Source organism: Pelecanus crispus, chromosome 4, assembly GCF_030463565.1.
Source record: "Pelecanus crispus isolate bPelCri1 chromosome 4, bPelCri1.pri, whole genome shotgun sequence".
NCBI classification, from domain to species: domain Eukaryota; kingdom Metazoa; phylum Chordata; class Aves; order Pelecaniformes; family Pelecanidae; genus Pelecanus; species Pelecanus crispus.
In genome coordinates, this window is record NC_134646.1 from 39,491,255 (window position 1) to 39,504,501 (window position 13,247).

A 13,247-nucleotide genomic window follows, 5' to 3' on the forward strand; every position below is an offset into this window, starting at 1 on the left:
TGGATGCAAACAAATAGGCATCTTTTGATTAATTTTTTTTTTTTCCCAAAACTGGTATAGCAATCTTTCTGAACTTTCCAAAAGATTCTCTTATAGGTAGAAAAAGAGCCTGAGTAATTTTAAAGAGAGGTTTAGTTGGCCTGTTAACAGTGTTATAAGTGTATGATTGTGTGCAAAACCTTTTTTTAAGGTACTAGGCTGACTGTGGGTGTTACTCGTGCAGGAAGAATTTAAAGTTATTTGAATGTCACTAGTAAAATACTCCAATGCAAGGAGAGATGTTTCAATGAGAGAACACTTTTTTTGACAGTTAATACATTTCTCAGACTGATTAAGCTGTCTTCTAGGAACAAGCAGAACTTCACATAGCAATATTGTTAATACTAGGTCCTAGGCTTATTTGCATAACAACAGGAATTATGAATTTAACCACTTTGGAGACTGTATTTTCAGGTTGGAGCCTCTATAAGAGTTTTTCACCCACTGATACCAGCAATGCAAATCTTATTGGCTTCAGTCACCTGGGATTAAACTTTAATCTTTGGCGATGACATTAGAGAACAGTAGAATGAACTACTATTCACATGCACCACCCTCTTTGGTCTTTCCATACAATATATGGACATCTGTGTTCTAATATAGATACCTCCGCTTTCCATATTGATCAATCCTCTCAGGGATTACAGGATATGTACTCTGTTCTGTTGTTTTTTTCTCTCAGCCGTGGGGTCATTACTCCAGTACTTTCATTTTAGCAATAAGAGATCGGGGGAAAAAAAATCTTGAAGTCATACACACAGCTCGACGGTGCTTTCCATGTGGAGATCTGTCAGCAAAGGCATAGTTACATAGGAAATGCAAGTAATATAATGCGTACGCCTGCAAGGAACATATGTTTTGGGCATCTTGTACAATCCCAATTTTCTGTATATTCACGACAGTGATAAGACGTGTCTTCTTCCCGTGAAGTACTGGCATTACTAATATGATTATGTCTATTATGATCAATATATGCCATTGCTGTTTTGACAAGCTATTTTTCTATCAAATACATAAAGCCCAATATAGCCCAGGCTTATTATACTTACCAGCAATACCATGTTTGAAGGTGCACACATTTCTAATCGCTTTCTCATTTGATTTTAATAAATGAGACACTTCTTTGTGCACACAGCTCTCTCAAAAATCTTCATATTAGAGCCTCCACCAAAGCATAACAGTCTCAATTTGCCAGCATTCAGATCAACCCTGTAAGGATCAGCTGTCACACTCAGTATCTGTAAAGGAGAGAGAGATGAGGGATCTAGAATGTTAAGGAGGACAGACTATAATTTTCTTCATCTGATGGTTCATCTGTTTGTTATTTTGTTTTCTGCTGGGTTTGCTACTTTAAGTTTCTGGAACAAAAATCATGGGTCTTTTCAGAAGGAAGGAAATCAGGTACCTTCCACAGTTCTGGCCATTGGTACGAGAAGGGAGAAAGCTTTTATACCAAAACCCTATTTTGTCCCTATTTCCTACCCAATACAATTACCTGAGGATATATACCTCTTTTCAGTAGTAGAAAAGGAAAGAAGAACAAAGAGCTTTCAGCATCCTTTAGAAACTGGTCTTTCTTAGGAGCCCTGTAATCCTCTACACTTTCTGGATGATCACCAAAGCCATCAAGATGCGACAGGTGATTGAAATCAAAAACATCTGTAATTACAAAGGTTGCAGAACATGAAATCCTTTTTAAAATATGTTTTCTAATTGTGTGAATTAATTCAACTCAATTTATAAGAAAAACTAGTTTGGTGAGCATTGAAGCTAATGTAATCTGATTTCCAGCCGATGTGGGTCTTGTGATTGCCTGGCTTTTTAACTGAATTAACCTGAAACCTAAAGCATGGGTTCTCCTTTTATTAGAAATTTTAAAATACATGTTCACTTTCCTGAAAAAAGCTTGGTAAAGGCTTTAATAAAATTTTGTTAGCTATTTGACATTAGAAGTTCTCTTTTCAGTCATAATTCCTCCTCTAGTAATGCAGATACTTTATGAATTAAATATGTTTGTGTTTAAAGAATTTATAATAGCTTTCTCCCAGGTGGATTTTCTGACGTCTAGTAATCACTCATGCAGTCTGCTTGCTTTCTCACTTTTTTTCCCTCTGCAGGAACATTAGCTCAATCTGTCTTCCCAGACAGCTGTCTTTACAAAACATGCAGGACTTAGTATCTCTGAGCTCTCTGGTTTTTTTTTTTTTTTTAAAATGTGGTATCAATCAGTTGAAAAAAATCAAATGTTTGCAACAAGCTGTTTGAAACATGCACACATACGGAGTATTATTACACAAAACTCATTATCCTAGGAAAGTAGACTAAAAAGACTAATAAAACCAAAGAAATTCTACCTTATACAGCTACGAAGCATCTTTTGTGTGATTGAGCGGCAGAGCTAGACTGCTGGCACTTCAGATCTCTGTGTTCCACTACTGAAAACTAAAGAAAGGACTAATGTCCCTGGGCTGATCATCAGGAAAGCTCTTGTTATATTTTGCCTATGGTTTACACAAGTATTTTGGAGCAATCAGGATAACGTCTACAATCAGGAATTCCTGGGAATTATTCCTGAATCAGAGAAATGAACATGGTTAGATATTCCCAACAGTGGACACAGCAGCAGTTGCAAGCAGCGGAAAGATAGCTAAGTCCACTCCTGCATGCTGAAATATTATGAGTGCTGAGACAGAGGTAGGTCTGCCCTTATACATTTATTTAGTAGTACGAGGATCTCTGAAATACAAAACACCACCAAAACCAATCAGCAGAACCTGGCCCATTACTCATGATTAACCGGCTTGGTGGTACGAGGCTTTTATAGGAGGCTTTTTTCCCCAGTCTTTCCCATTTGGGCATTGCTAGGTCAACCGGCACTGCAGTAGAACATCTGGATGGCATGCGGGCTGTCCTTCAAAGTCCTGCACGCGTGACAGCTCCGGCTTCTTCTGGCAAGCACCGAGCGAGGGGGTGGTGTGAGCAGCATGATTATTCTGTCCCTGCTGGCCTGCCAAGAAGGTGCTTCCAGGTTAGAAAGCAGCTGTCTGTGACCTTGGGGCAGCTTTTATATGGTGCGAGGGGGGGAGAAGAGGCCTTTTCCCACAGACCCTTCACTGCCGGCACTTGTTTGAGAGCTGAAACCTATTCCATTTAAGTGCATTACAAAACACCAAGGGTTATTGAAATATTTCTTGTAACATTTGGTATTATTTCTGAGGTGTAAGACACTTAATGATGCTACATAGCTATCTTATCGAAGCAGCTCTTTTCTCGTCTTTTTCACATATATCTCACTTTTATTAGCTATAGAAAGATATTAGCTGTATGCTCTTATTTAATGTGAACCTGAGAGGTGGATGGTATTCATTTCTATTTTATGCTTTGTCCTGTTGAGTTACCACAAATATTATGGAATCATAGAATCACAGAATCGTTCAGGTTGGAAAAGACCTTTAAGATCATCCAGTCCAACCATTTTACAACCATAGCTGCATCAGGAAGCACTTGCAAATACCAGTGGATTTGCCAACAGCCCAAAGGAGGCAATTAGGTGCTTTGCGTACAAGAGGAGGTAACAAGCCGCCAGGCTCGGTGGCTGCAGGAAGCAGCATGCAGAAAGCGGAGCCTGCTGTGGCTGCAGTAGCTCAGGCTGCTGGTGCTGACAGTCATTTGTTCCTCTGCTGCCGCTACAACGGCACGTTGTAGATGCTTGTTCTGCTCTACTGTGTTAAGGCTTTCTTAACACACACAGGGGACACGTCTGTCTTCATGTCTTAAGCATACTGCTGTCTTATTTTTCATGCCCCTATCCCCAGTAACGCAACAAAAATGCAGAAAAACGGAAATGGCAATCAGTGGGTACCTGGTCTCAAATACATTTATGCCAGTCTACATTTATGTAGAACAACTACAGCATCTTGGTTTCTATTCCTGAGGTAAAGTGCAGGAGGTTTTAAAAAAATAAGTTTACCTTTTTATTCCTCACATAGACAGTGTTATGGGAAGCCTCTGGACTTTGCTTTCTGTTTCAGGAAAAAATGCACTTTGTTGAATTTTGCAAGTTTCTGTGTTTGAGCTGGAAAACTGTGTCTTGAGAGACCTGTGGCCTTAAACCGACCCATGACAGTAGATTTTTGCATCCCCATGCATGTATGTGCACGCACACACATATGTATATAGGAATATGGCAGTATATGTATACCATATGGCAGGAAATTCTGAAGGGCATGGAATTATTTTCAGAGTGTGCCTATAATTCTGTTAGGACGGGAACGTTGCTCAGAAGGTGGAGCTGAGGGTACCCGACATTTGGGTATTACAGAATCTACACGCTGCTTGCTGCCTGCCATGGCATATGCACCAGGTCATGTGCCCACTTACTTCTCATTTGCCAAAGAGGTGACTTTCTTCACTTTTTATCTGCCATTATATTATAGTCCAAACCCCAAGAGAGCTTCACAAAGAAGCATGATGAGGGTTACAGGACGTTGCGGAAAGTGTCCATTGACGTATTACACTTAATCATTGGATCCATTCTGAAGAATAAAAAGCATTCTTCAGGTGATGCTGCTCTTTTATCATACTCCAGACTGAAGCTCTGGCAGTGTGTACTGGGAGTAATAAGAAATAAGGCTGGAAGATAAAGAAGGCTTGGGAATGGTCATGATTTTCAGTGACTTGGTTGCTAAAAAGAATGTCAGACATATGGGGGAAGATGCCTTTGAACTATAATGGGAGGGTGGGCACTCGCTAACCTAAGACTACTCGGCTGTATAATGACATCTGTCCGTTTCCAAAATTTAGGCCAAAGAGCTGATGTAAGCAAGAAGATCAGCATGTACGTGTACTTCTCTAAGCGTGAGACACAAGGAGCTCCAGAAAGAGTTTTACGGATGAAACTTCCATCCAAGGTCACGGGTTCAACCCCTGCTCACTGCAGGGGGGGTTGGGCTCGATGATCTCTCAAGGTCCCTTCCAACCCAAAGCATTCCATGATTCTATGATTCTACTTACAGCGCAGCCGGAGTCTACAGCAACTGGAAAACCAACATCGTTTGGAACAAGGATGCGCGTCTATCCCCAGAAGCGGACCTTCTTGCTTTTTCAGAGGGAAAGCCTGCCGTGGCAAACGATAACTATTGACTGAATGCATGTGTGTGTATATATATATATATATATAAAATCTATGCAGCACTGAACCTCCGTCTTCCTCCCGCCCTACTCGGCTACCGTTCCCTGCTATCCTGCCAACTCCGTTAGACATCTTTCGGCAATCCTCTTCCCGCCAGAGACCGGAGGATGCTCCCCGCCCCCCCGCACCTCCCGCCGCCCCGTCAGTGCCCCCTCTCCGGTGGCGGGAGGGCCGGGGGGGGAGCGGGGGGGGCCGACCGGCCCCCCCCGCTCCCCCCCCCCGGCCCTCCCGCCGCCGGCGACGCCGCTCGCCCAGTGCCCATGTGCGGGCGGGCGGCCGAGACATGCTCACTGGGAGGGCGGCGGGCCGCGCCGGGGCTACCGCACATGCTCACTGGCCACCGAGGGCACCGTCGGAGGTAGGGGTCCGCTCCGCCGCCGGAGGAACCGCGCATTCGTTCCCCATAATGGCCCGCCACGGTCGCCACCGGCCCTAATCGCCGCGGGGAGGCCGCGGCGGAGCGTCTGGCGGTGAGCGCTGGGCGGCGGCGGTGAGGGCCGTGGCGGTGGCGGGGCTGCGTGTGGGCGGGAGGAGGAAGGGGCCGCGGAGGAGCAAGGGGCCGGCCCCGGAGCCCCGGCCCCGCCGGGCGGCGGCCGCCCAGGCCCCGTCAGCACCTCGGCCAGCGCCGGTGGCGGCGGGGCCGGGCCGCGGCGGTGGGGCCGGGGCGGGCGCCGGCGGGGCTCGGGGGTGCTGCCCCGAAGGCAGCGCCGGGCCCGTCCCGGGGGGAAGCGGGCCGTGAGGGGAGCCCCGCTCCTTCCCGCCGCTGCGGGGGGAGGCGGGCCGTGAGGGGAGCCCCGCTCCTTCCCGCCTCCCGCAGCGCGGAGGCCGCTCTCTCCCCGGTGCCGGGGCCGGCGAGAGGCCTCGGCCCGGGCCGGGGAGGCGAGGAGGCTGGGCGAGGGGTAGCGGGCGGCGAGGGCAGCTCCGCGCCCATTACCGTCCGGGGGTGGGGGGGCTGCAGCTCCCGGGGCGGACTGAAGCATCCCGGTGCTTCCCGGAGGCGGGGGGCAGGGAGAGGGAGAGGCAGCCACTGCTCCTTAAAAAGAATTAAAAATGAATAAATAACATCAAAATGTTAAAAGCAGCTGGTGCTGAGGCGTCCGCGAGGTTTCCGCTGGAAAGCGCCTGGGAAGTGTCTGTGGGATGGGAAACAAATGGAAAATGCCCGGGGTGTCGTGCGGCTGCGGCCAGGGGCAGGTGGGGCCGTCTCTGGCCGAACACAGACCCAGCTCCCGGCCTTTGGGGTAAGCGCTCTTGCCCGTGAGATGTTAAAATATTAAGGTGAACACGATGTAATAAAGCACGGCATTGCGGGTTGTGTTTAGTCATCTTTGCAAGGCCTTTGCAGTGCTGGCTCCGCAGCGAGAATACTTTGTGCAAAGTAGTCGTTTATGTTTAAATTCCGTACATAAAATTAAATTTGCAACCCTTTCTCTTAACTAGCATTGAAATGCTTTTATCTGTGCAAGGTCATGGAGGTCTGGCAGTTCTCTGCCTTGCTAGGTGACTGGTTGGTGACATTTAACCATATTTAATGCAGTTGATACATGACATATTTGGTGAGGAATTCGGTTTCCAAGTTTCTGAGGTTTTTCAGTTAGGCAGCCTTTGAAGGACATCACATTTCTTTATTAAACAACCCGGAGCAAACTTGCACTTAAATCTGTTCCTCACTGTCATTCTCTTAACTTTGGGAAGCTGCTTGACTCTCAGAAAATTGCCTAAGCTGGTTCCATATCAGAGGTACACCTCAACAGACTCTCTCTCCCAAGGCAACGAAGATCAAACTTTAAAAAAAAAAAACACAAAAACATTTGTTTACTTTTTGTAGGTAAGTGTTCCCATTTGCCATATCTAGCCCTACTAACATAAACCTCTTTCTTTTGCCACAGGCTGAAGGTTTCTCCGAAGCTTAATCTTCAAGATGAAGTTCTTACTAGCGGTTTTCTTTTTTGTCTCATTCTCCTTATGGGTTGAAGAAGTCTATTCCAAAGAGAAGTCTTCAAAGAAAGGAAAGGGGAAAAAGAAGCAATACCTATGTCCATCGTATGTTCCTTCTTTATTTTATGCTTTTGTATGATGGCGATGCTGCCATATTTTTAACAGTGGAAGTTACGTGACAATTGAAGTAGAAGGTGATGCTTTCTGCTGAGAGAATGGGGTTTGGGGTGGGAATGGGAGGAAGAGGGTTTGACCAGCCTCATAGCTAAGTTCTGTCAATGAGTGTGTTTCTCCTGCAGCAGGTCCTCTGTTTTAATGAAAGGAAAAATCTAAGCCATAGTAAATAATTTCTTTCTTTGCAGGGGTTCCAACCCAGTGTCTTGCTGTTCATGGGGATACAGTAATGTAGTCCCATAGTGCTATGCTGTCTAGCATCGTGTTGCAGGTATACTGAGAAAAGCAAAGAGGATGCAAAACTGTTGTACTGAAATTGAGTTTCTGGTTACCTTAGTTCTGTAAGAGAAGGCTTGTCCTACGCATATCCTTACTGCATGTTGGATAGAACTAAGGTCTTCAGCATCTTCCGTCAATGATTTACAGTACTATAACTTTTATGGAGGTGGATTGATTGTTGCTATAAAGCATGTCCTTATGGAATAACCTCTCTGTAAAAATACAAAAATTAAAATCTGTGATTGCCCAGCTGAATAGAGAACATATTCTGGACACCTGTGATTACTTGATGTTAAAAATACTTCCTCTTTCTAATGCCTACCACGTTTTAGGTTGTGATCCATAGGACAATACAAAAGTTTTATTTGTGAGGGCCTCTTTTGTCATTTTCTTGGCCAGCCTTGCTCAGCTTTTTAGTGTTATGGTGTAAATATCTGAGGAAACGATCGATGGAATATAATAAGTCGCCAATAAGCGCAGAAAAGCACTATGCCTGAAATGATAAAATTGTTTAGACAAATTTAAAACACATTTCTTCTTTGACCATAAAAGAAGATGGGAAGATAAGACTGGCTATTTAACATTAACAGACTTTTTCCAAAGAAAATAAAAAAATAAGTAGAATAACCAGACAGAGGCAATTTTTGAATAATACTTTTTAAAGTTCCTACTCTTTTTAAATATTGACAGTGATGTTTATTTGTAACCCAAAATTTGTAGAAAGTTTCTACATATGGTGGGTATTTTCATTCTTCTTTTATATGAAACCTGAAAAATGAGATGTATATTTGGATTTGAATACATTAAGATACAAGTCTCAAATGTGATCATGACTCATCTGAAATGACCCCTACCCATTCTGTCCCCTTTGAATAGTTAAGTTGAGCTCTGTATGGAGCTTTTGGTCTGAGCTACTGTGAGGATTTGTAGCAAGGAGAGAAATGTCATAGTTCCCAGGACAGTCGTTAAGCACTGAAGCCCTCAGAAAGTGAGTTACACAGCTGGGAACTGAATCCAGATCTTCCATGGTCTCATCGAAGCAGCCAGCATTTCCTCCCTGTTCTTGACTTGGTCTTAATTAGAATTCAGAACGTTGATGTCATTTTATCTTGGTAAGTGGGTGGATTTTTTTTTGTTTGTTTTTCTCTTAAGCACAGTATTTCTTGGTACCCTGTTCTTTTTGATACCAGTTGATGTTACAACCGTTAAATATGATGTCATTTGTCACCAATATACTTGAAAAGCGTTGAATAAATGCTATAATTTTCGAAGTGATACTTTTACATTCCAGCCAGTTGAAACTTTCTGCAAAAAGAGTAGCGGAATCTAGTATTTGTCTGATGTATCACATGTGCAGTGTTGCTAGCTAGAATTAATCGCCGTAGCGCTAAGCCCTGTCGGATTTTCTGAATAACGAACAAGTTGTCTATATCTTACTTGGCTGAAGTTCACAGCTTGAGAGACAGCCACTTGTAATAGCAGGGTTGCAGGACTGCTGGTTTTGTGGCTGGCACCTAGAAGATCTCTCATGTGAAGGAGCAATGAAAGTCAGTTCTATCTTGCAGAGAAATTACCTAATGCTCTCCTAACTCAGGCTATTGATGGCAAACTTTCAATGATCAGCACATTTTTTATAATCTTTCACAAAACTTCTTTACTTGGTGACACTCTGCATTATAAAGAAGGCTGCCTACTCTTAATAATTCTTTTCCTGTGGGAAAAAAGTAAGGAATCTTTCCTTAGAAATAAACCAAAGCACAATGCAGTGGAGTGGGAATTAAGTGACACTGTAAAGGTTGACAAAAAATGGTCTCAAAGGAAGTGGTTGAATGAAACATTTACTAGCAAAGCACAAAGGAAATCTTTTAGAATAATGCATTGTATCTTTTTTAAAGAAAATAAATAGGATTTTACATAATTTATAAAATTGAATAGTACAAATTCCTAATGAAAACATACATTTCTAAGTTAAAATCTTAATTGACCTTTAATTTGCATTGGTTACTAATGTAATAAAATTTAAAGCTTAATTGTAACAAATTACTGCCTTTTGTTTCCTTACAACATGTGAAAAGCTAAATTTTTCCTCCTCAAGGGAGAAAAAAAATGCATTAGTAATTATATAAGGAACAGTCTTTCCTTTACGAACTTTATAATGAAATTCAAATGTATGCAAACAATTTTCCAGGAAAGATTTATACTGAATCCCATTTTACTGCTTGGGTTCCTTAGTTTGATGTTAAGAAATGGATGGTTATAAGACTGGTTTGGGACTCCAGCATGAATTTGTTTGTATGAGAACTAAGCATACTTGAACTTGTCCTGTTATGGCTCTTCAGAATACAAGCCTTTCACCAAATGCGCCCCTCTGGCATGAAATTAACTGCTATTAGAATAAGCTGAAAACAAGCTGATTAGAAACCCCATAAAAAGTTCATTATTGTCTCATAAACAGGTATTTGCTTCCTTCAATTAGGAGAAGTTCTATTTTGTATCTTAGAACAAAACCTCTTGTGATTATTCATAACACTGTACTTCTCAGTGCATTGTGTGATAGTGGCTTGATTGGCCATCTTATTTGCATTTATTTCTGAAACTGTTTTTCCCAGCTTTTTTATCGAGGGGTTTCATGAAGCTGATGCTTAATCACTTGGTTCTTATTTTGATTTAATGCTTGCTCAGAACAGATGTAAGATTTCACATTCTACATTTAGATAATTTTCCTTCTTACCTCAGGCTTTCCAAGTGAAACATAGAGTAATTATACTTGTGTCTGATTCCTGAATGTTCATTGATTAACAAAGAAATTGATACATTAGGCCTAAAGTCCTATAATAGAGAATTTTGCAGCATAAATCTGAGAAGCTGGTTTCCACAGATGCATAGCACAATAAAATATAAAGCTTTAGTGTAACAAAACTCTTGCCTTTTGTCTCCATGGAAAATATTTTAAAAACCCCAAAAAAGAAACAGGTCCACCTCTTTAAGAAAAAAATTAAGAATTTTGTGGATTGCAGTCTTCTGTTTACAAAGCTTATTTTGAAATTCACTATACTGAATACAGATGATTTCAATATAGCTACAGATGGATTTAATCACTTGATCTCTTTCTTGATCATAGACCACCTATCAGCGGTATTACCTCTGTTAGTTACTTCTTACTAACTTCTTCATAATTCCTCGTAATACCACTTTCTGGTGAACATGTTGGACACTTAGCTGTGACTTTTTCTAAGAGCACTACTGAAAAAATGTTTTTCCTTTTGTTACATCATAATAAATACTTCAGTTATTTTATTATGTTCAAGCTGCTCCTGTTATCCCCACAATCCTTAGTAGCGTAGAATGTCTCTCCCCAAAACTACTTGCAAGATCTCTAGACAAATGAAATTATAAGGAAAGCGAAGTCTGCTTATGACAGTGTTACAGAAGGCATAGAGATGTAAGACTGTGAAATAGCAGCTAACAAAATCAGTTATGACTGTGCTCATAATCACAACTATCCCTGTTAATTACAGTTTTAGTTTGATTCAGCTGTTCACTTGCACAAGGTTCATATCTGAAGATCCCGTAGTGTCTCTAATGCTACAGCAATGCTAAGAGTATAACCTTGATCACTACATCTCATTCTTTTGTTTGGATATCAAGACTGCTTTTAAAATAGCATCCCTCCTCACCTTTATGCATTTTTCCATATGGAGATTTATATCCATGTAGATGATCAACTAAATATTGTATGATATCTATGGAGACTTCTTTACCTGCAAAGCAGGAGTACAAATCGTACTTTGGCTTGTATTCAATAAAGCATATCAGCTACTTCAGAAACTGTGAAATGGCCCTCTAAGCCCTCCAGAAAACATGGCTTGTGCCATCTGCCAGGGCAGAAGCTTAGAAAGGTCACAGATGCCAAGGTTCAATAAACAGCTTCTTTTAAAAAATAACAACAAAAGACAGTGGAACTAGGGAAAAAAAGCCTTTGATGCATTTAAAACAGAGTTATATGGAAGTCTGTCCTAAAATTTCTCTTGGCTAACTGTCAGCTTCTGACATGCTCTTCCCATAAAGACTAAAGTAGAAGTTTGAAGCATATCTTGTATCTTGGATCTTCTCCACCTTCCCATGAACAAGGACTTTTTTTAATTATATCAGGTGTTTGGGTATAGATGACCTCTCTGTCTGTAGTATGTGATCGCCCCCAAAATGTCAATGGTGGGAAAGAGAAATCATCTCTGTCTTCATTCCCATCTTGTAGAAGACACTGTTGATAGTTTGTGAACATTTTCATTTGTAGGTATGATGGGAGGGTTGATACAGTTTGTGGGAGAAGATGGAATGAAATTGAAAGAAAAGCCTGAATTTGGTTCTGGAGGCAGTTACAGCTCACAATCATTCTGAAGATAAGTATATTGCAGAGCCCAGGTCTGGTTCCTATAAAAATTCTTTTGCCCCATAGTAACAGCAGTTCGTCAATGGTTTAATTATTGAGTAGCACGTAACTCTCATGGAAAGCTGTGATCCCAGACAGATAGGGCCACATTCTGGGAGATTTGGGAATTTGTTTTCAGAGTGGATAAATGTGCTGGGGAGTAAAAGACAAAGCTATATAAGCAAAACCTAAGTTCTCTTGTAAAATGGTAATTAAGCATGGTAGGCTGGTTCTCGTTCAGTATTTCTCCCTCTTAGCGAGCAGCATTGACTCTATTCTGAACACCGTAGTGACGAGACACTACAGTCGTGCAGTAAAGTCACAGACTCTGTATTTCGTATACAACCTTCAGACTGAGAAAATACTTGGATCTCCAGGTTAAATTACACCCCCTAAATGTAAGCACAGGGAAAATCATAGGACTAAGTTCTGTTCTCAGCTCCACCAAATGGATCTTTGAAAGACAAATTATATAGATAGAATGTGTCTCCCCTTATACCATCATACAAGGTGATTAGATTTTACCAAGATCCATGTATTGTCTCAGTACTTAACACATTTGGAAAAAAGACTGAGACAAGGAACTGATGTGGATAAATTATTTTTAAAAAGTCTGTAGTTCTGCTTAAAAATCTGGATGCTGATCGTGTTTCATGTCTGCATGCAATATCAGGACACAACAGGACGCCTGTTATGCACAAGAGTCACGTAGGTGGTGACTTCGGTAGGATGCAGAGATGCCTAAGCTAGGTGCAAGCAAGCTAGTTTTAAGAAATGGAAGACAAGTTAGCTTGCTGTGAGCAGTACTAGTCAGGCTGGATGAAGTACCATACTAACCTGGTTCTACTGGTTTGGGGGCTGTCATCTCTGTGGCGGGCAGATGTTGCTTTTCTCAAGCTTAGGGAATAATAAGAAGGCACTTCAGATTACCATATAAAGATTCCTTAAGGTGTGCAACCCTGGCAATGCTGAATGTGAAACAAAAGCTGGAGTTAGAGGTTTCTGATAGACAGGGACTGAAGTAGTGACACTAACTGACCTATTCACACCACCCAACTTCAGGAAGGTTGCTTACATGCCCACATTAGGAGACTATGCTCTTTGGCCTTTCTACAATAGGAGATGAAAAGTGAGTTATTTCACCCCCACAATTCAGAGTTCACAATTCAGGGTGCCCAATCTGGGTTTCTGTTTCAA

The 13,247-nt window shown here is 42.0% G+C and overlaps 1 protein-coding gene across 1 annotated transcript in view; it reads left to right on the forward strand.

The window, feature by feature from the left end:
- The first annotated feature begins 7,151 nt into the window (after positions 1 to 7,151).
- GLRB (glycine receptor beta) overlaps positions 7,152 to 13,247 on the forward strand; it is a 54,876-nt gene continuing 48,780 nt past the window's right edge. Inside the window, exon 1 of the mRNA XM_075709280.1 lies at positions 7,152 to 7,273. Within this exon, the coding sequence (XP_075565395.1) occupies positions 7,152 to 7,273 (122 nt within the window). The remainder of the gene's footprint in view (positions 7,274 to 13,247) is intronic.